The 21,537-nt window shown below is 61.9% G+C and overlaps 1 protein-coding gene across 8 annotated transcripts in view; it reads left to right on the top strand.

Moving 5' to 3' along the window:
* The window catches only part of HUWE1 (HECT, UBA and WWE domain containing E3 ubiquitin protein ligase 1), a 59,112-nt gene extending 42,810 nt beyond the window's left edge, over positions 1 to 16,302 (top strand). For 6 of the 8 annotated variants that reach the window (XM_073321499.2, XM_073321504.2, XM_073321505.2 and 3 more), the window contains 33 exons: positions 63 to 138; positions 531 to 629; positions 848 to 981; positions 1,185 to 1,356; positions 1,746 to 1,974; positions 2,092 to 2,270; positions 2,363 to 2,452; positions 2,538 to 2,692; positions 2,907 to 2,952; positions 3,781 to 4,047; positions 4,198 to 4,453; positions 4,596 to 4,729; positions 5,107 to 5,321; positions 5,793 to 6,081; positions 6,501 to 6,603; positions 7,070 to 7,613; positions 7,829 to 8,267; positions 8,506 to 8,621; positions 8,705 to 8,861; positions 9,044 to 9,176; positions 9,259 to 9,461; positions 10,007 to 10,134; positions 11,242 to 11,338; positions 11,678 to 11,827; positions 11,931 to 12,176; positions 12,608 to 12,725; positions 13,189 to 13,329; positions 13,892 to 14,179; positions 14,316 to 14,421; positions 14,561 to 14,678; positions 14,927 to 15,108; positions 15,311 to 15,501; positions 15,712 to 16,302. In XM_073321499.2, the coding sequence (XP_073177600.1) occupies positions 63 to 138; positions 531 to 629; positions 848 to 981; positions 1,185 to 1,356; positions 1,746 to 1,974; positions 2,092 to 2,270; positions 2,363 to 2,452; positions 2,538 to 2,692; positions 2,907 to 2,952; positions 3,781 to 4,047; positions 4,198 to 4,453; positions 4,596 to 4,729; positions 5,107 to 5,321; positions 5,793 to 6,081; positions 6,501 to 6,603; positions 7,070 to 7,613; positions 7,829 to 8,267; positions 8,506 to 8,621; positions 8,705 to 8,861; positions 9,044 to 9,176; positions 9,259 to 9,461; positions 10,007 to 10,134; positions 11,242 to 11,338; positions 11,678 to 11,827; positions 11,931 to 12,176; positions 12,608 to 12,725; positions 13,189 to 13,329; positions 13,892 to 14,179; positions 14,316 to 14,421; positions 14,561 to 14,678; positions 14,927 to 15,108; positions 15,311 to 15,501; positions 15,712 to 15,814 (5,904 nt within the window). In that variant the 3' untranslated portion in view covers positions 15,815 to 16,302. The remainder of the gene's footprint in view (positions 1 to 62; positions 139 to 530; positions 630 to 847; positions 982 to 1,184; positions 1,357 to 1,745; positions 1,975 to 2,091; positions 2,271 to 2,362; positions 2,453 to 2,537; positions 2,693 to 2,906; positions 2,953 to 3,780; positions 4,048 to 4,197; positions 4,454 to 4,595; positions 4,730 to 5,106; positions 5,322 to 5,792; positions 6,082 to 6,500; positions 6,604 to 7,069; positions 7,614 to 7,828; positions 8,268 to 8,505; positions 8,622 to 8,704; positions 8,862 to 9,043; positions 9,177 to 9,258; positions 9,462 to 10,006; positions 10,135 to 11,241; positions 11,339 to 11,677; positions 11,828 to 11,930; positions 12,177 to 12,607; positions 12,726 to 13,188; positions 13,330 to 13,891; positions 14,180 to 14,315; positions 14,422 to 14,560; positions 14,679 to 14,926; positions 15,109 to 15,310; positions 15,502 to 15,711) is intronic. The other 2 variants (XM_078850227.1, XM_073321502.2) reach the window with 1 other exon arrangement.
* The last annotated feature ends 5,235 nt before the right edge of the window (positions 16,303 to 21,537 follow it).

Below are 21,537 nucleotides of genomic sequence, written 5' to 3'. Positions count from 1 at the left end.
GGGCCCCTGGATGGGGCATCACTGCTGGCCTGGCCCCCACCTACCACGCTCTGCCCCTGCAGGTGGAGAATGAGCTGGAGGACCTGATAGATGAGCTGCTGGAGCGGGACGGCGGTCCTGGGAACAGTACCATTATCGGTGAGGGCTATGGGGCAGGCACCGAGGGGCGTGCGCCGGGTCTGGGGCGGGAACTGCTGGGGCACAGCCCGGAGGAGGGTATCTGGGGACGAAGCAGAGCCTGGTGGGTTACTTGCTGCTCTGGGAGCCAGGACTTCTGGGTTCCCTCCCCAGCTGTGGGAGGGGAGTGGGGTCAAGTGGCTAGAGCGGGGTGGAGGCAGCGGGGGGCCTGCTCTGATACGGTCAGCAGATGGGGGGCCCATGTAGAGGGGGATCTCGGTCAGGAGCCTGGGGGGCTGAACTCACGCCCCCCTTCCTTGCCTCACCCTGTGGCCCCGGAGCCAAGGGCCTGGCCAGCGCTGCACATGTAGCCATCTGCAGGGCCTCCCTTACCCCATCCCTCCCCCCCACAGTGAGCCGCAGCGGGGAGGAAGACGCTCCGGAGGACGTGCTGATGGACGAGGCCCCCTCCAACCTGAGCCAGGGCTCCACTCTCCAGGCCAACCGGGAAGGTAAGGGTTAACCCACAACGCTGCCCCCGGTGGCCAGTATGGGGCACTGCGGGAGAGACCAGAAGCCCTGCAACCTGGGAAACCTGGGCTGTGTCTGCGGAGAGGAGCCCGGACTCCTGGGTTCTCTCCCGGCACTGGAAGAGGAGTGGGGTCTAGTGGTTAGAGCCAGGGGGCTGGCAAAGGGCAGGGCTGACCTGTGGCCCCCCTACTGTCCCCAGATTCAATGAACATCCTGGACCCCGAAGATGAGGAGGAGCACACGCAGGAGGAAGACAGCAGCGGAAGTAATGAGGACGAGGATGACAGTCAGGACGAGGAGGAGGAGGAAGAGGAGGAAGATGAAGATGATCAGGTGAGGCGGGGGCCAGCAGCTAGCATCACCCCTGGCTCTGAGAGGGGAGTGGGGTCTAATGCTTAGGGTGGGGGGCTGGGAGCCAGGACTCTCGGGTTCTCTCCCGGCTCTGGGAGGGGAGTGGGGGCTGGGCTCCAGGGTTCTCTCCCGGCTCCGGGACAGGGGCCCTGGAGGCTGGCTGTAAGCAGGCTGCGCTCCGGCAGGACGACGAGGAAGGCGAGGAGGGGGAGGAGGAGGAGGAAGACGACGATGGCTCGGAGATGGAGCTGGACGAGGATTACCCCGACATGAACGCCTCGCCCCTTGTGCGCTTCGAGCGCTTCGACCGTGAGGATGACCTCATCATCGAGTTCGACAACATGTTCTCCAGCGCCAGTAAGGGGACGGGGGGCTCGCTGGGCGCCCGGATGCCAGGGTTCTCTCCTGGCCCCGTACTGGGGGCAGGACACCCAGTCGGAGAAGGTGGCCAGGTTTCTCAGCCCCCAGAGTGCAGGGCTCAGGGTGGGGTGGGCTGCAGTCCCCAGGCTTTGTCCCAGAGCTCAGGGTGGGGTGGGGTCCCCAGGTTCTCAGCCGTGGGGTGGGTGGCACCCCAGGCTCTCAGCCAATCCCTGCTAGGCCCCTGAGCCCCATGGTGCATTGGCACCCTACAGCAGGTGGTGTGAGCTGTTCTGAAGGGGCTCTCTGTGGCCTTGGGCTAGCCCAGCCAGGATAGGGCTAGCCCAGGCAGCTGCTAACTTGCCTCTTCTTCCCCTCCCCCCCCCAAGCGGATATCCCCCCCTCCCCAGGAAACATCCCGGCCACCCACCCGCTCATGGTGCGGCACGCGGACCACGGCTCCCTGACCCTCGGCAGCGGCTCCTCCACCACCCGCCTAGCCCAGGGCATCGGGCGGAGCCAGCGGACGCTGCGCCAGCTGACGGCCAACACCGGCCACACGATCCACGTGCACTACCCCGGCACGCGGCAGCCCAACCCCCCCCTCATCCTGCAGAGGTGAGACGCACTCGCTCCCGCCTGGCTGGGGGCCCAGCTGCTCCGCCCCAGAGGTAGCTGCATCTCGGCGCTGGAGAAGTACCCTAACCGCCCTTTCTCTCCCCCCCCCCCCCCCAGGTTGCTGGGTCCTTCGGCCGCAGCTGACATCCTCCAGCTGAGCAGCAGCCTCCCGCTGCAGAGTCGGGGCCGTGCCCGCCTCCTGGTGGGGAACGACGACGTCCACATCATTGCCCGCTCCGACGACGAGCTGCTGGATGACTTCTTCCACGACCAGAGCACGGCCACCAGCCAAGCAGGCAAGTGCCAGAGGACCCCAGGGGGCCGGGCCTGGCCCTTGGGGGTCGCCAGCTCTGAGCCAGCCTCCTTACCCTCCCTCTTCCCTCTGCAGGGACCCTCTCTAGCATCCCCACCGCCCTGACGCGCTGGACCGAGGAGTGCAAGGTGCTGGACGCAGAGAGCATGCATGACTGCGTCTCAGGTGAGCCTCGTGCCCCCCCTCCCGCCCGGCCCTGCCCCGCCCCCTCCTGGTCCAGCCTCCTAACCATGGCTGTTCTCCGTGGCAGTGGTGAAGGTTCCTATCGTTAACCACCTGGAGGCGCTGCGGGATGAGGAGCTGGAGGAGCGCCGGGAGAAGCGCCGTAAGCAGCTGGCCGAGGAGGAGGCCAAAGCCACGGACAAAGCCAAGGAGGAGAAGGATGGGAAGGAGCAGAGCGCCCAGGTGGGGAGCTGCTGCTGAGCTTGTCTGGCCCTTGAGGGCTTAAAGGGCTGGCGGAGAATTAACCATTCCCTGCCCGCCTGGGCTGGATCATAGCCAGCGCCCCCCAGAGGGGACAGGCCCCATTCCCTGTCCCCCCGAGTCAGCCGGCACCCCTAGAGGTTCCAGGTTGTATTCCCCTCTCCTAACTCCATTCTGTTCCTCTTTTGCTTTCCAGGGGGTGGTGCCCACACCTAACACCGCCACCGAGCAGTCTCTCTCAGGTAACTGCCCCGCCCGTCACCCCCACTTCCCCCTCCGTCCCGGCCGGGCCCAGCAGCGCCCCGAGGCCCTGGGGGATGAGGTAGTAGATTGTATAGTTTTAGGGTCACACCCGGTCTCGGAGATAACTATACAGTCTACTGTCTTTCCCGCGGGGTCACCCTCAGCACTGCGAGCAGGAGCCAGGAACCGCCGTCTCCCCCAGCTCAAGGGGCAGAGGGGGCTGGGAGCCAGGACGCCTGGGTTCTTTCCTGGCTCTGGGAGTGTGTGTGTGTGGGGGGGTGGGGGGGGGGAATGGTGTGTGGTGGATAGAGCATGGGGGGCCAGTATGCCTGGGTTCTCTCATGGCTCTGGGAAGGGAGTGGGGGCTGATGGGAGCACAGGGGGTCCTGCCCTTAATCATGGGTCTCCGTAGGACTATGAAACAAGCCGTCTGTACATCCTGCCGAGCTGCGCGTGTGTGAGATGCGGGGCAGCGGGAGGGCCCCCGGGGGTGGATCCAGCCCCTGCAGCATGTGGGTGTCAGATGGGGGGCAGACCCAGCCCCCTCAGTGCAGTCCCCGCCCCCGCCGGGATGAGGTAGTACGTTGTATTGTTGTGGGGTCAGGATTCGTGCCCCAATCAGAGATAACGATACAACTTACTACTTTCCCCAGTGCCGGGCCCTCACCAGCAGGAGGAGGAGCCTGGTGGGCTGGAAGCCAGGACTCCTGGGTTCTCTTCCAGCTGTGGCAGGGGAGCAGGGATCAAGGTGGGGCGGGGCTGGCGTGGCCCAGGTGTGGGGTGTCCCATCTAAGCCCCGTCTCACTCACCCTCCCTCCCCGCCCCAGATGTGGCCAGCCGGACTGACGGCTTTCCTGCCACCCCGCCCACCGCCGAGGGCCCCTCCACTGGCCCCAAGCAGACGCTGGTCACCCTGGAGACCCCGCAGCCGGCAACAGCAGGTGGGGAGCTGCCTCCGGAGCTCACCGGGCAGCCCAGCACCGATGCCTCGCGCCAGCTGCTGGTGCCAGCTGAGCAGGAGGACTCAGGGCCGGGAAGGCCCAGTGCCGACGCGGAGGCCACCCAGATGGAGCTGTCACCCGCCCCCACCATCAGTAAGTGGGGGAGATTGCGGGGCTGGGAGCCAGGATGCCTGGTTCTATCCTGGCTGGGTCACTGGCTGATTTTGGGAAGGCATCCTTTCCCTCTCTCTGCCTCAGTTTCCCCTTTGGGATCCCCCTGACCCACCCCTGTTTCTCCCCCAGCCTCGCTGTCCCCAGAGAGGGCAGAGGACTCGGATGCCCTGACAGCTGTTAGCAGCCAGCTGGAGGGCTCGCCCATGGACACCAGCAGCCTGGCCTCCTGCAGCCTGGAGGAGGGGGTTGGGGAGGGCGCCGTGCCCAGTGGGGCAGAGCAGCCTCCTGCCCACGGTGCCCGCGGGGCGGAGCCAGCTCAGCAGCGCCCTGAGGGCCAGGCCGGCAGCGACAGCCTGGTCGACGCCAGCCAGCAAGGGGAGGACAGGTATGGGCCAGGGTGTGCAGTGGGGTGGTAGGAGGGGTCGGGCTGTGGGGCAGGGGAGTGGGGATCTGGCTTGGGGAGGGACTCGCTAAGGAGGGGTCTGGGGTCTGGCCCCCACTCACCCCCTCCTTCCCATCCCCCCCAGTTCTCCCCCTGCTTCGTCCTCCGAGAGCTCCTCTACCAGGGACTCGGCCGTGGCCATCTCCGGAGCCGACTCCCGGGGCATCCTGGAGGAGCCGCTGCCCTCCACCAGCAGCGAAGAGGAGGACCCGCTAGCAGGTACCGGGGGCGGGGGCAACCGACCAGCCTCTTGGCAGAGGGGCTGGTTAGCTGCGATGCTCTAGCATGGCTGTAGGGGGCGCTGTGCTGCGGGGGCCTCAGCAGGGGGCACTCTCCCCTGGCAGTCAGGGCCAGGCTCTTCATCCCTTCTGGGCATTAAAACTGTGGAGTCAGGGGATGGATGAATCCTGGTGTCCTCGTCAATTCCCAGCTGTCTCCGTTCTCCCGCTGTAACCCCACGGTGCACAGCCTGCCCCAGAGGTGGCCACATTTCAGCGTGTGGCGAGCCATCCCCGTGCAGCATTGTGTGGCTGTTCCCCAGCTGCCCCACCCCAGAGGTGGCTGCATGTTTTGCTGACACCCCCATCTCCTTTCAGGGATAAATCTCCCTGAGGGTGTGGACCCCTCCTTCCTGGCGGCCCTGCCAGACGACATCCGCCGTGAGGTGCTGCAGAACCAGCTGGGCATCCGGCCGCCAGCCCGGCCTCCCCCCACCGCTACCACCCCCACCCCGCCCGTGGTGAGCAACCCTGGGGTGACAGAGGTCAGCCCCGAGTTCCTGGCTGCCCTGCCCCCTGCCATCCAGGAGGAGGTAAGTGCTGCTCCTGGGAAGGCGGGGTTGGGTGGGATGGGGGAGGGCTCTGTCTCAGGTTGGGGGGCTGGGGTGAAAGCCGGGCTGGGGCTGGGTGGATTGGGGCAGACCTGAGGGGTGAGAGGGTGGGTGGGGCTGGGGGCCATTTCCCTGTTCAAGGCAGTCTCTGCATGGCTGGGCCATGGGGCGGGGCTACGGCCCCGTGGGTGGGGTCTCTGGGTGGGGGCGGGGCTACAGCTCTGGGGGCGTGGTCTGTGGACGGGGTCTCTGGGCAGGGGTACGGCCCCTTGGACAGGGTCTCGGCCTGAGAGGGGCGATGGCTCTGTGGGCGGGGCTATGGGCACGGGTGGGGCTCTGGCCCCATGTGGGTGGTGTGGGCGGGGCTACGGCCCCATGGGTGGGGTCTCTGGGTGGGGGCGGGGCTATGGGCCCGGGGATGGGGTCCCCCCCGCCAGTGACCTGCCCCTCCAGGTGTTGGCGCAGCAGAGGGTGGAGCAGCAGCGGCGGGAGCTGGCGCAGGGCATCAGCTCGGACACGCCCATGGACCCGGTGACCTTCATCCAGACGCTGCCCTCGGACCTGCGGCGCTCGGTGCTGGAGGACATGGAGGACAGCGTCCTGGCCGTCATGCCGCCCGACATCGCCGCCGAGGCCCAGGCCCTGCGCCGCGAGCAGGAGGCCCGGCAGCGTCAGCTCATGCACGAGCGGCTCTTCGGGCACTCCAGCACCTCGGCCCTGTCGGCCATCCTCCGCAGCCCAGGTACGGCCCCCCAACCCCCCCCAGCACCTCGGCCCTGTCGGCCGTCCTCCGCAGCCCGGGTACGGCCCCCCAACCCCCCCCAGCACCTCGGCCCTGTCGGCCGTCCTCCGCAGCCCGGGTATGGCCCCCCCCGGCCCCCCCCAACCCCCCCCCCAGCACCTCGGCCCTGTCGGCCGTCCTCCGCAGCCCGGGTACGGCCCCCCCCAGCACCTCGGCCCTGTCGGCCGTCCTCCGCAGCCCGGGTACGGCCCCCCCAACCCCCCCCAGCACCTCGGCCCTGTCGGCCGTCCTCCACAGCCCGGGTACGGCCCCCCCCGGCACCTCGGCCCTGTCGGCCCTCCTCCGCAGCCCGGGTACGGCCCCCCCGCCCGGCACCTCGGCCTGCAGCCCCCCAACTCCTGTCTCTTCTCTCCCCACAGCTTTCACCAGCCGGCTGAGCGGGAACCGCGGGGTCCAGTACACACGCCTGGCCGTGCAGAGGGGGGGCACCTTCCACATGGGTGGCAGCAGCAGTCACAGCAGGTACCTGCCCCGGGGGGTGGGGGGCACAGCTGAGAGGAGACCTCTTAGCTAGGAGACTCAAGTCTCCTCTCCTGAGGGGAGACAAGACCCCTGGGTTCCATGCCCGGCTCTGGGAGGGGAGTGGGGGCTGGTGGTTATAGCAGGGGGGTGGGGGCGGGCGGGCTGGCAGCCAGGACTCCCCGGTTCCATGTCCAACTTTGGGAGGGACGTGGGGGCTGGTGCTGACAGTGGCGGGGGAGGGATAGCAGCCCGGACTCCTGGGTTCTATGCCCAGCTCCCGGAGGGACGTGGGAGGGGCTGGTGGGTATAGCGGGGGGCAGGGGGCCAGGCAGCCCGGACTCCTGGGTTCTATGCCCAGCTCCCGGAGGGACAGCAGCTCGGACATCTGGGTTCCATGCCAGGCTCCGGGAGGGGCGGGGGCCTGGGTTCCTTGCCCCGCTGTCTGAGCCGCCGCCTCCTCCCGCAGGCCGTCGGGCAGCATGGTGGACAGCCTCCTGCGGCTGCGGGGCCGGCTGCTGCTGGACCACGAGGCCCTCTCCTGCCTGCTGGTGCTGCTCTTCGTGGACGAGCCCAAGCTGAACACCAGCCGGCTGCACCGGGTGCTGCGCAATCTCTGCTACCACGGCCAGACGCGGGGCTGGGTGATCCGCAGCCTGCTGTCCATCCTGCAGCGCAGCAGCGAGAGCGAGCCCTGCCTGGAGACGCCCAAGGGGCCGCCGGACGAGCGGGGCAAGCGGGCCGCCAAGGCCGGCACCCCCGAGGGCCGCCCCCTGGAGCTGCTGCACAAGATGGAGGCCCGCAGCTCGGGCCAGCTCTCCTGGCTCTCGGTCTCCATGGACGCCGCCCTGGGCTGCCGCACCAACATCTTCCAGATCCAGCGGGCCGGCGGGCGCAAACACACGGAGAAGCATGCCGCCGGCACCGCCGCCGGCGCCGCCGTCCACATCCACCCGCAGGCCGCCCCCGTGGTGTGCCGCCACGTGCTGGACACCCTCATCCAGCTGGCCAAGGTGACAGGGCAGGGCCGGGTGCTGGGGTCTCCCCGGGCAGGGCAGGGCCTTGGCGGCTGCAGGGTGAGAGGCTGGGCAGGGGGCGCTCTCCTGGCACTCAGTCCCACGTGGCGTTATGTGTGGCTGTTTCCCCAGCTGCCCCCGCCCCAGAGGCAGCTGTGCCCCAGAGCTGGTCTCCTCCCCCCAGGCTGTGACTCTCTCTCCCTTCTCCCCAGGTGTTCCCCAGCCACTTCACGCAGCAGCGGCCCAAGGAGGCGCCCTGCGAGGGGGAGCGGGGTGCCAGGCAGTCGGGCAGCCCGGGCCAGGCCAGCGGCATCTCCACCGACTTCTGGGACTTGCTGGTCAAACTGGACAACATGAACGTGAGCCGTAAGGGCAAGAACTCGGTCAAGTCGGTGCCGGTGAGCGCGGGCGCCGAGGGCGAGAGCTCCCCCTACAGCCTGGAGGCCTCGCCGCTGGGCCAGCTCATGAACATGCTCTCGCACCCCGTCATCCGGCGCAGCTCGCTGCTGACCGAGAAGCTGCTTCGCCTACTCTCGCTCATCTCCATCGCCCTGCCCGAAAACAAGGCACCCGAGGGGCCGGGCGCCGCCCCCGCCCCGACTGCGCCCTCCGCCGGGGCCGCCGCCCCCGCCCCTGCCCCCACCGTGCCAGGTGAGGGGCTCAGCTGGCGTCTCCCTGCCCCGGGGGTTCTGGGATTAAGGGGGCACCTGGGGGGCTGGCCTCTCCCCACCCCTGCAGACTGCTGGGAGTGAGGGGTGGTGGGATCCTGATACCGCCCTGCCCCAGGGGGGTCTGGGGGCAAGGGGCACAGGCTCCTGCCCAGGTTGCCGTCCACGCTCCCCATGGATCCAGGGCCGGGTCTCGCTAACCCCGTGGTGTCTCCCCGCAGCTCCCGCCAAGGGCAGCAAGTCTCCGGCCAAGGCGGGCGAAGCGGGTGGCGGCGGGACGGACCCCAAGGTGGTGGCATCAGGCCTGACGGAAAACCAGCTGCAGCTCTCGGTAGAGGTGAGCACGGGGCAGTGCCCAGGCGGGGTTGGGGCCGCCCAGTGCCCTCGCTCCCCGCTCACCCCATGTGCCTCCCCCCCCAGGTGCTGACGTCTCACTCCTGCTCGGAGGAGGGGCTGGAGGATGCAGCCAATGTCCTGCTCCAGCTGTCGCGGGGCGACTCGCCCACCCGGGACACGGTGCTGCGGCTTCTGCTCAGCGGTGCCCGGCAGCTGGGCTACACCCTCTGCAAGCAGATCGGTAACGGGGCAGGGCCATGGGCTGGGGGCAGCTTTGGGAAGGGGCAGGTGGGTTCTGAGAGGGGGCGGCTTTGGGAAGGGTCCATGAGGGAGAGGGTGGGGCATAGGGATGCTGGGAGGGGCCAGCAGGAAGCAGCTGTGAGGTGTGAAGGCCTTGATGCCAAGCTCCCCCCGGCCCCCCAGGCACCCTGCTGGCGGAGCTGCGCGAGTACAATCTGGAGCAGCAGCGGCGGGCGCAGTGCGAGCTGCTCTCCCCTGACGGGCTCCCCGATGAGCAGCCCCAGACCACCAAGCTGAAGGGCAAGATGCAGAGCCGGTGAGTGACCCCCCACGCACACATCCCATGACACACCCACACCCCGGCCCCGGCACCCCTGCTAACCCCCAGTCCCGGGCAGGTTCGACATGGCAGAGAACGTGGTGATTGTGGCCTCCCAGAAGCGGCCCCTGGGCGGGCGGGAGCTGCAGCTGCCCTCCATGTCCATGCTGACCTCCAAGACCTCCACCCAGAAGTTCTTCCTGCGCGTGCTGCAGGTCATCATCCAGCTGCGGGACGACACGCGCCGCGCCAACAAGAAGGCCAAGCAGACGGGCCGGCTAGGTAGGGCCTGGCCCAGGGGCCTCGGGGAGAGAGGGGCAGCAGGCCTGAGGGGGGGCATCTGCCTTGGGGGTTTGGCAAGAGGGGGACCGGGGATACCTGCTGCAGGGGGTTCTGGGCCGGAGGGGGAGCAGGGCCGAGGGGGGCACCTGACCCGGAGGGGTTTGGGCTGGAGTGGGACCAGGGCCAAGGGGGGCGCCTGTCCCGGGGGCTCTGGGACCAGCTGGGGAGGCCTGCCCTGGGGGGTTCTGGGCTGGACAGGGACCAGGGCTGAGCGGGAGGCCTGCCCCGATGGGTTCTGGGCTGGAGGGAGACCAGGGCTGAGGGGGAGGCCTGCACTGGGGGGGTTCTGGTTTGGATGGGAGGCTTGCCCCGGGGGGGACTCTGGGCTGTAGGGGGGGCTCTGGGCCATATGGGGACTCTGGGACCGGAGGGGGAGGTCTGCCCCCGTGGGTTCTGGGCTGGAGGGGGACCGGGGCCGAGGGGAAGGCTTGCCCCGGGGCGGAGCAGTGGCCTGGCCGCTCACTGACCTATCTCCCCCCTGGCAGGTAGCTCCGGTCTGGGCTCAGCTAACAGCATCCAGGCCGCTGTCCGGCAGCTGGAGGCTGAGGCTGACGCCATTATACAAATGGTACGTGAGGGGCAGCGGGCGCGGCGGCAGCAGCAAGCAGCAACGGTTAGCATGGGGCCTGTGGCGCTTGGGGGCCCCTCCATCCGTGGGGCCCCGCCCCCCTTCCGGGGACCTCCGCCCTGCCTGGCCTGGCCTGGCCTGGCCTCGCCTCGGGGCTGGGAGCCAGGACGTCTGGGTTCTCTCCCCGCTGCGGGGTGGGGGCTGGCAGCCGGGACGCCTGGGTTCTTCCCTCAATTCTGGGATGGGGAGGCCTGGGAGCCAGGACTCCTGGGTTCTGTCCCGGCTCTGGGAGGGTGTGAGGCCTCCTGGGGGTATCCAGGGCTGTGAGCCCCCCCTCCCCTTCCCTCCCCCGCATGCCCTTCGAAACCCACCCGCTGGCATGTGCCGACCTCCGAGCGCCTGGCTGCCCCCCGGGCTCCCCCACAGTCCCAGCGAGAACAGGAGACGTTCGCCTGCCGGGAGCAGAGTCCTGAAGACGGGCGCGCCGGGCTCCAGGGACGATACCACGTGCGTCATCTCACCCCCAGGCCCCAATCCCCCACCTCCACCCCTCAGGGCACAGTCCTGGGGTGTCCCTTCGCTGCCTGGGAATTCCAGGGTCTCCGTGTGTTCTCCTGGGGGCCCTGGGAGCCAGGACTCCTGGGTTCTCTCCCCAGCTCTGGGAGGGGAGTGGGGCAGGCAGGGAGCCAGGACTCTCCTGGGCTCTCTCCTGTGGGAGGGGAGTGGGGATCGGTATACATCTAATGGCTCCCAGCCCCAGGGTCCCCCACTTCACAGGCCCTCAGGGAGGGTGGGAATCCCCAGCCAGATAATATTCCGCACCCCCCCCCCTGCCATTTTCACCTGTCTGGAAAGTGTCCCCCCCGCATGCCCCCGCCCCCCATCCAGCTGCAGTGGGGCTGGTCCATGCGTGCCATGCTGGAGCTGTCCCCAACCCTGGGAACAGGTGGGGGGCACCTACCCATCGTCCCTTGCAAGATCAGCTTGTGTGTGTGAGCTGCATGTCTGGGGGGCGAGGCGTGGCATGCTGTCAGTCAAATCATTCCCCCCCCACCTCCCCAGCCACTTCTGGAGTGACAGTCCCTCTGTGTCCACCATACATCTGCCAAAGAGGCCCCCAGCCCCGCCCTGACCCCCTCTTTGTCCGCGCAGTCGGAGTCGAGCCAGTCGGAAGGGGCTGTTCGGAGGGACGAGTCGCCTATGGATGTTGATCAGCCCTCGCCGGTCACGCAGGACGCCCAGTTGGTTGGTGAGTGTCCTGCTGTCACAGCCATGCCTGGGGCCGGCTTGCCCGGCGCTGAGATGCAGCCACCTCTGGGGCGGGGCAGCCAGGGAACAGCAGCACATAACGCTGCATGGGGGTGGCTTGTTCAGAGCTAAGATGCAGCCACCTCTGGGGCAAGGCAGGTGGGCAATGGCTGCGCATAACGCCACACTGGGATGGCTCACCTGGTGCTGAGATGCAGCCACTTCTGGCCCGGGATGGCTGGGGAACGGCTGTGTATACGTAGCTCAGCCAGTGTTGGCATGGGGTGGGGAGAGCTTCTTGTTGCAGGGACCCCCAGGTGACCCTGTCCCCCCTTTGCAGGTTCGGAAGGATCCCAGCCTGGGGAGAAGGACGAGCGCCCCCCGGATCTGCCCCTCCTTAGCGAGCAGCTGAACCTAGACGAGCTCTGGGCCATGCTGGGCGAGTGCTTGAAGGAGCTGGAGGAGTCCCACGACCAGCACGCTGTGTTAGGTAAGGATCTGGGCTCTCAGCCCCTTCCCCACCTCCGCAGAGCTGCAGCCGGCCGTGGGGTGGGGGCCCCCGGATCTCACCCTCCCTCTCTCCCTCCCCACAGTGCTGCAGCCGGCGGTGGAAGCCTTCTTCCTGGTGCACGCCACGGAGCGGGAGAGCAAGCCCCCAGTGCGGGATACCCGCGAGAGCCAGCTGGCCCACATCAAGGATGAGCCCCCACCCCTGTCGCCCGCCCCCCTCACGCCCGCCACCCCCTCCTCGCTGGATCCCTTCTTCTCTCGTGAGCCCTCTTCCATGCACATCTCCTCCAGCCTGCCCCCTGACACCCAGAAGTTCCTGCGTTTCGCAGGTGAGGGGCTCAGGGCCTGGGGTGGGAGAGAAAGGGGGGGCTGTGGTGTGGGGGGATTGGGGGAAAGGAGGGGCTCTGAGGGGCATGGCCCAGGGTCGGGGGGGGTGGGTCACGGGGCTCCAAGGATGAGGCAGATGGGGAATGGCCCCACATAACGTTTTATGGGGAGGGCTCGCTTAGTACTGAGATGCAGCCATCTCTAGGGTGGGGCAGCCTGGGAACAGTTGCACATAACGGGGGGCACACAGGGCTGCGAGGGGCATGGCCTGTGGTCAGGTTGCCGGGGGAGGTGTGTAAGGCCCAGCATTGTAGGGGGAGGGGGGAGTGGTTTTGGCGTCACCCAGGTGTGTGTTTGTGTCGGGGGGGGGGGTCTCATGGCACAGGGGAGAGCAGGAAGTGACACCCTCCCCTTGTGCTTCCCCCCTCCCCAGAGACCCACCGCACGGTGCTGAACCAGATCCTGCGCCAGTCCACCACCCACCTGGCCGACGGGCCCTTCGCCGTCCTGGTCGACTACATCCGCGTGTTGGACTTCGACGTCAAGCGCAAGTAGGGCGGGCCAGGGAGGTGGGCTTGGGGGGTGGGGTGAGGGGGGCAGGGCATGCCTGGGGGCGGGACAAGGGCCATGTCCAGTAGCGGTGGGTTCCCCAGGCAGACACCCTGCGCTGGGGATGGGGGCTGTGTCAAGGAGGCGGAGGGCAGGCCATGGTGCGTTGGGTGGGGCAATGGGGCTGTGTCCAGTGGCGGTGGGTTCCCCAGGCACGGACACCCTGCGCTGGGGATGGGGGCTGTGTCAAGGAGGCGGAGGGCAGGCCATGGTGCGTTGGGTGGGGCAATGGGGCCGTGTCCAGTGGCGGTGGGTTTCACAGGCACGGACACCCTGCGCTGGGGATGGGGGCTGTGTCAAGGAGGCGGAGGGCAGGCCATGGTGCGTTGGGTGGGGCAATGGGGCTGTGTCCAGTGGCGGTGGGTTCCCCAAGCCCTGACACCGCGCCCGCCCGCCCCCTCCCAGGTACTTCCGCCAGGAGCTGGAGCGGCTGGACGAGGGGCTGCGCAAGGAGGACATGGCCGTCCACGTGCGCCGTGACCACGTCTTCGAGGACTCGTACCGTGAGCTGCACCGCAAGTCGCCCGAGGAGATGAAGAACCGACTGTGAGCCCGGCTTCTCTGGGGTTGGGGGGGGGGGGCAGCAGCCGGGTACCCCACAGCTGGGTGGGGGTGGGCAGGGAGTGTGAGTCCCACCCACTAACCCTCTCCCAGGTACATTGTGTTCGAGGGGAAATGGGGGGGGGTGCCTGGTGGGGGCGGAGCTATGTGGGTTCCACCCCCTAACCACCTCCCCTGTCGTCCGCCCCCCCCCCTTCCCGGTACATCATCTTGGAGGGCGAGGAGGGGCAGGATGTGGGTGGGTGGAACTGGGAGATGGGAGTGGGGCTGGGGGCACCTAGTGGGCACGGGGCTGCGTGGGTCCCCTCCCAACCCCCTGCCCCCGCAGGCATATCGTATTGGAGGGCGAGGAGGGGCAGGGGGAACAGGGGAGATGGGAGTGGGGCAGGGGGTGGGGCTGTGTGGGGTCCCCCCCCGCCGGTACGTAGTGTTCGAGGGCGAGGAGGGGCAGGACGCGGGCGGGGGGAACGGGAGATGGGAGTGGGGCAGGGGGCACCCAGCAGGGGCGGGGCTGCGTGGGTCCCCCCCTAACCCCCTGCCCCCGCAGGTACATCGTGTTCGAGGGCGAGGAGGGGCAGGACGCGGGCGGGCTGCTCCGGGAGTGGTACATGATCATCTCGCGGGAGATGTTCAACCCCATGTACGCCCTGTTCCGCACCTCGCCCGGCGACCGCGTCACCTACACCATCAACCCCTCGTCCCACTGCAACCCCAACCACCTGAGCTACTTCAAGTTCGTGGGGCGCATCGTGGCCAAGGCCGTGTACGACAACCGCCTGCTGGAGTGTTACTTCACCCGCTCCTTCTACAAGCACATCCTGGGCAAGTCTGTCAGGTGCGCCGGGGCCGGGGGCCAGGGCTCTGGGGGCCTCGGCCTGGGACTGGGGGGACACTGGTCTCCAAGGGGCCTGCCAGGGGTTACTGGGGCTGGGGGCGGCTCCGTGACCCCACTGACCCCCGTCCCCCCCCAGGTACACGGATATGGAGAGCGAGGATTACCACTTCTACCAGGGCCTGGTTTACCTGCTAGAGAATGATGTGTCCACGCTAGGCTACGACCTGACCTTCAGCACCGAGGTACCGGGTGCCAGGGGGCTGCGGGACACCCTGCGGGGAGGGTGACGGGCTTGGGGAAGGCTGGATGGGGCCAAGGGTATGGGCGGCACTGGCTGGGAATGGAGCCCCCCCTCACCCGCTCTGCCCCCCCCCCCCCCAGGTACAGGAGTTCGGGGTATGTGAGGTGCGGGACCTCAAGCCCAACGGGGCCAATATCCTGGTGACGGAGGAGAACAAGAAGGAATACGTGCACCTGGTCTGCCAGATGAGGATGACAGGTAGGCGGCTGGGGGGTGGTTCTGGTGGGGAGCCCAGGTTTCTTCAGCCAGTGAGAGTGAGCTGTAAATAGAGTGCTAAGCAGGAGCCAGGACTCCTGGGTTCTCTCCCGACTCCAGCCCCGCCTTCCCTCCTGGGGGTTGGAGCAGGGAGCCCGGACTCCTGGGTTCTCTCCCGACTCCAGGAGGGAAGGTGGGGCTGGGGGTTGGAGCAGGATGGGGCTCACTGGCTTCATTCCCCCACACCTCAGGAGCCATCCGCAAGCAGCTGGCTGCCTTCCTGGAGGGTTTCTACGAGATCATCCCCAAGCGCCTCATCTCCATCTTCACGGAGCAGGAGTTGGAGCTTCTCATCTCGGGGCTGCCCACCATCGACATTGACGACCTCAAATCCAACACCGAGTATCACAAGTACCAGTCCAACTCCATCCAGGTGAGGGGCTGCCCCAGAGCTGGCTGCAGCTCCACACCGGGCGGCGTTATGTGTGGCTGTTCCCCAGCTGCCCCGCCCCAGAGCTGGCTGCATCTCCGCACCGTGCAAGCCAGCCCTGTGCGGCGTTAGGTGCGGCTGTGTCCCAGCTCCTCTCTCCCGGCTCCTCTCCCCCGGCTCTGACCTGCTCCCTCTCCCCTGGCAGATCCAGTGGTTCTGGCGAGCCCTGCGCTCCTTTGACCAGGCAGACCGAGCCAAGTTCCTGCAGTTCGTGACGGGCACCTCCAAGGTTCCTCTGCAGGGCTTCGCCGCCCTGGAGGGTATGAACGGCATCCAGAAATTCCAGATCCACCGAGACGACCGCTCCACCGACAGATTGCCTTCCGCTCACACATGGTGAGGGGCCAGGGCAGGGGGGCCAGGCAGGGACACACGGGGCTGGGTCCCACCCATGGGAAGTGGGGGACAGGCGCCGGGGCGGGGGGTGAGCTGTAGACTCTGCTCTCCTGGGAATTGGGGGTGGGGTGCACAGTGCCCGATCCTAGAATGGGGGGGGGGTTGTTGGCCTCCTGCCCCCCCTCACTGATTTCTCCCCCTCCACCCCAGTTTCAATCAGCTGGACCTTCCCGCCTACGAGAGCTACGAGAAGCTACGTCACATGCTGCTACTGGCCATCCAGGAGTGCTCGGAAGGCTTCGGCCTGGCATGAGCCGGGCTTCCCGCCTCCACGGCTCTTTTTGTACTGAGGCAGACTCGGGGGAAAGGGAGGGGCGTGGGGGGAGGGGCCAAGCCATGGGGGCGGGGCCTAGCGGATCTCCACCCCCTCCCTTTGAGGTGGCGCCCCCCCACCACACACACACATCCCCACATGCGTCCGGAGAGAAGACAAATGATATATATAAATATATATATATTTTTTTTGGTTTAGTTTGCATTTCTTAAGTTGTGCTTGGAATGTGTTGACGTGAGCCGGACAGACGAGACGATGATACAATCTGCTTTGGTTTCTCGATCCTTCCCCTTGCCCCAGCCCCCTTCTGTCCCCGCCCCCACCCTGTTGGGCCCCTGCAGAGGGGGAGGGGAAAACAAGGGGGGGTGGGACGCCCTGAGGTTTAAAAGAAGAAATCCCTCCCCCCTCCAAAAGAAGAAAAAGACAAAAAAAAAATTAAAAAATAAAAGCGCACTCTTGGTAAGAAACCCGGCTGTCGTGTCTTCGTCCGGCGTTGCCGCGTGGGGGCAGAGAGCTCCTGGGCCCCAAAACCGGAGGGGCCTGTGTGACCCAGGCCAGGGAACGGCCTAGAGCGGCTCTGTTGGAAACACACCGCGTGTTGATGGGAAAACGGTCGGAACCAGAGACTCCCCCACGCCCCTGGGTCGGACGTTCCAGCCAGTAACTCACCGCACAGTCCATTCCAGGCTGTTTGTCTCACTTCCGCTTCCAGCTTCGCACTGGGAGCTCCTGTTCTGCCGGTTCTCTGCCACGACCCCCAAATCTGCCCAGGACTCACTGCTTTCCAGGGGAGAGACCCCCAACCTGTACGCATGCCCGGCCTCTTGTTCCCCGACGGACCGGTTTCCGTTTCGCTGGATTAAAGCACTTTGCGCTCGGTTTGCCAGCCTGGTCCGGAGCAGTGACCTGCCCTCTGCACAATTTCCCACAATGCTTGTGTCGTCTGCAAACTTTATCAGCAAGGATTGTTTTCAGCCACGTCATTGATCAAAATGTTTCTTGGCGTTGGACCAAGAACCAATCCCTGTGGGACCCCGCTGGAAACAGACCCACTTGATGAAGATTCCGTGGTTAGTCACATTTTGAGACCTATCCGTTAGGCAGTGTATCTATTTAATGTGGGCTGGGTTCATATTACATCGTTTGAGGTTTCTGATGAAGATGTCTTGCGGTACCAACTGAAATGCCTCACCAAAGTCTGTTACGTCAGCGCTATTACCTCCGTTGATGCAACTTGTAATCTCATCAACAATAGATATCAAGTTAGTTTGACAGGATCTAATTTTGGTAAGTCCATCTTGATTAACATTACCCTCCTTTAATTCCTTACTAGTCGAGTCCTGTTCCAACCTCTCCATTATCTTGTCCAGGATTGATGCCACACCATGCACCCTCTTTAAATATTGGCATAATATTTCTTCCACTCTGCTGGAACTTCACCTGCGTGCCAAGACTTACTGGAAATCAGCATTAATGGTCCAGCGAGCTCCTCAGCCAGCTCTTGTAAAACTCTTGGATGCAAGTTACCTAGAGCTGCTGATTTAAAAATATCTAACTTTTTAGTAGCTTCTACTGAACATCCTCTAGAGATATTAGTGGAATGGAAAGTGTTGTTGTCACCATATGACTGTGTCGTCTGTTTTCCTCACAAACACAGAAAAGAACTATTTATTAAAAACAGCTGCCTTTTTCTGCATTAAAATTGATTATTCTACTGTTTCCATCTAGTCATGGATCCATGCCAGTGTCAGGATTCTTTTTGTTCCTGATATATATGAAATACTCCTTTTTGTCCTTAATTCTATTGGCTCCTTGTACGTCTCTTAGCTTCCCTCATCAGTTTTCTACAATTCATAACTTCTGGTTTATATTCATTACTATCAACTTTCCCTTCGCGTGTGTGTGTAATATATATAAATAAATAGCTCCCTTCACATCCCCACTCAACCTTTGTCAAGGGGGAGATTGTGGCTTTTAGGACGTCTAGTACGTGGTCCTTAAATGGTTCCCAATTCTAGTCACATTTTTGTGGTTAAATTCTTCCTCCCAGCTGCCTGGGCTCATCAGCTCTTTCAGCATTGGGAAACTGGCCCTGTCAAAGCACCAGGTGTAGCTGTCACTAGGCTGGCTGCAAATCACATGGACTGCCGCTCCCATTAACTTTTAGTGCTGTGAGGTTTGGACAAGGCCTAAAACATAAGAACGGCCCTACTGGGTCAGCCCAAATGACCATCTAGCCCAGTGTCCTGTCTTCCGGCAGTGACCAGTGCCAGGTGCCCCAGAGGGAATGAACAGAACAGGGAATCACCAAGTGATCCATCCCGTCACCCATTCCCAGCTCCTGGCAAACAGAGGCTCGGGCGACCATCCTTGCCCATCCTGGCTAATATGAATTTATTTAGGTCTTTTTTGAACCCTGTTATGGTCTTGGCCTTCACAATATCCTCTGGCAAGGAGTTCCACAGGCTGACTGTGAGTTAGGTGAAAAAATACTTCCTTTTGTTTGTTTTAAACCTGCTGCCTGTTAATGTCATTTGGTGACCCCTAGTTCTTGTGCTATGAGAAGGAGTAAATAATGCTTCCTTATTCACTTTCTCCACCCCACTCATGATTTTATAGACCTCTATCACATCCCCCCTTAGTCGTCTCTCTTCCAAACTGAAAAGTCCCTGTCTTGTTAATCTCTTCTTTTATTGCTCTTTTCGAAGCTTTTCCAATTCCAATATAACATTTTAGAGATGGGGCGACCACATCTGCATGCACTATTCAAGTTGTGGGTGTGCCATGGATTTCTATTGAGGCAGTACGATATTTTCTGTCTTATTCTTGATCCCTTTCTTAATGATTCCCAACACTCTGGTCACTTTTTTGACAGCCACTGCACATTGAGTGGATGTTTTCAGAGAACTCTCCACAATGACTCCAAGATCTCCTCCTCCTTGAGTGGTAACAGCTAATTTAGCCCCCATCATTGTATGTGTGTAGTGGGGGTTATGTTTTCCAATGTGCATTACTTTGCACTTATCAACATTGAATTCCATCTGCCATTTTGCTGCCCGGTCACCCAGTTTTGTGAGATCCCTTTGTAGCTCTTCGTGGTCTGTCTAGGACTTAACTATCTCGAGTGCTTTTGTATCCTCTGCAAATTTTGCCACCTCCCTGGGGGATACCACCATTTACCTCTTTTTTCCAGATCATTTCTGAATATATTGAAAAGGACTGGTGCCCATACAGACCCCTGGGGGATACCACTATTTACCTCTCCCCATACTGAAAACTGATCATTTATTCCTACTCTTTGTTTCCTATCTTTTAACCCGTTATCAATCCATGAGAGAACCTTCCCTCTTATCCCGTGGCAGCTGACTTTGCGTAAGAGCCCTTGGTGAGGGACCTTGTCCAAGGCTTTCTGAAAATCTAAGTACACTGTATCCACTGGCTTCCCCTTGTCCACATGCTTGTTGACCCCCTCAAAGAATTTGAGTAGATTGGTGAGCCAGGATTTCCCTTTACTAAAACCATGTTGACGCTTCCCCAACAAATTATGTTCATCTCTGTGTCTGACAATTTTGTTCTTTACTATAGTTTCAGGCTTACCCGCCTGTAATTGCTGGGATCGCCTCTGGAGCCCTTTTTAAAATTGGTGTCACGTTAGCTGCCCTCCGGTCATTGGGTACAGAAGCTGATTTAAATGCTAGGTTACAAACCACAGTTAGCAGTCCTGCAATTTCACATTTGAGTCCTTCAGAACTCTTGGGGATCCCATCTGGTTCTGGTGGCTTATTGCTGTTTTAATTTTTCAATTTGTTCCCAAACCTCTAATGACACCTCAGTCTGGGACAGTTCCTCAGACCTGTCACCTAATGAGACTGGCTCAGGTTGGGGAATCTCCCTCACGTCCTCAGCCATGAAGACGGATGCAAAGATTTCATTTAGTTTCTCCACAAAGACCTTATCGTCCTTGAGTGCTCCTTTAGTATCTCGATCATCTAGTGGCCCCACTGGTTCTTTAGCAGCTTCCCACTTCTGATGTACTTAAAAAAAATTTGCTTTTATTTTTTGAGTCTTTGGCTGGCTGTTCCTCAAATTCTACTTTGGCCTCCTAATTGTATTTTTACACTTCATTTGCCAGAGTTTAGGCTCTTTCTATTTTCCTCACTAGGATTTAAATTCCACTTTTTAAAGATGCCTTTTTGCCTCACTGCGCTTTTACTTTGAGCGAGGGTGGCTCTTTTTTGGTTCTCTTGCGATTGTTTTTTTTTAATTTGGGGTGTACATTTAAGTTGAGCCTCTATTATGGTGTCTTTAAAAAGTTTCCAGGAAGCTTGCAGGGATTTCACTTTTGGTGCTATACTGCTTAATTTCTGTTTCACTGACCACCTTGTTTTTGGGTAGTTCCCCTTTCTGAAATTAAATGCTACAGAGTTGGGCTGCAGTGGTAGTTTCCCCTCGCAGGGATGTTACACTTAATTATATTATGGTCACTATTACTAAGCAGTTCAGTTATATTCACCTCTTGGTCCAGATCCTGTGCTCCACTTAAAGACTAAATCAAGAATTGCCTCTCTGGACTAGCTGTTCCAAGAAGCCGTCATTTAAGGTGTCAAGAATCTTTATCTCTCCATCCTGTTCTGGGGGCACATGTGCCCCGTCAATATGCAGATAGTTGAAATCCCCTATTATTATTGAGTGTTTTGTTTTTATTGTCTCTATAATCTCCCTGAGCGTTTCACAGTTACTGTCACCATCCTGGTCAGGTGGTCAGTAATGAATAATAAGAATATAGCAGTAGGGATTTGAGCATGGAATTACTATGGAGAGAGATTCTATAGTACAACTTGATCTATTTATAATTTTTACTTCACTTGATTCTATGCTTTCTTTCACATATAGTACCACTCCCTCACCAGCCCGACCTGTTCTGTCATTCTGATGATATATTTTTGTACCCTGGTACATTAATTATCCTCATTCCACCAAGTTTCTGATGCCTAGTATATCAATATCCTCAATGAATATGAGGCACTCTAGTTCACCTATCTTATTATTTAGACTTCTAGCATTGGTATATAAGCACTTCAAAAACTTGTCACTTTTTAGCTCTCTCCCATTACATGATGTAATTGAATGGGACTCTCTCATTTGATTAAAGAACAGGATGACGTGTGGCACCTTAGAGACTAACAAATTTTTTTGAGCATAAGCTTTTGTGAGCTACAGCTCACTTCATTGAATGCATCCGCTGAAGCGAGCTGTAGCTCACAAAAGCTTATGCTCAAATAAATTTGTTAGTCTCTAAGGTGCTACACGTCCTCCTGTTCTTTTTGTGGCTCTAGCCTAACACGGCTGCTACTCTGAAACCTGTCATTTTGATTGTTTCTCATCAGATCTTACCCTTATTTTATCCTCTTCCATCCTCTTCCCCCTTATTAGAACATAGAGAATCTCCATTAATAATCCTGGCTAGAACACGTGCTCCCCTCCACCTCCTGGCTTCCCCTAGCCCTTAACATTAAAAAGGTCGCAGAGTGGTTTTTAAACTAAGTGCTGGTACTCTGGCTCAGGTCTAGCCCGTCCTTCCTGGGCAGGCTCCCCTTTCCCCAAAGTTTCCCCTGTTCCTAATAAATCTAAACGGCTCCTCCCTACCCTGTCATCTCAGCCACGCAGTGGGACCCTGCAGTTCTCCTTTGCAAACTGGTCCT

This window comes from Lepidochelys kempii, chromosome 23 (assembly GCF_965140285.1).
Source record: "Lepidochelys kempii isolate rLepKem1 chromosome 23, rLepKem1.hap1, whole genome shotgun sequence".
NCBI classification, from domain to species: Eukaryota; Metazoa; Chordata; order Testudines; family Cheloniidae; genus Lepidochelys; species Lepidochelys kempii.
This window is presented reverse-complemented; position numbering and strand designations above follow the sequence as displayed.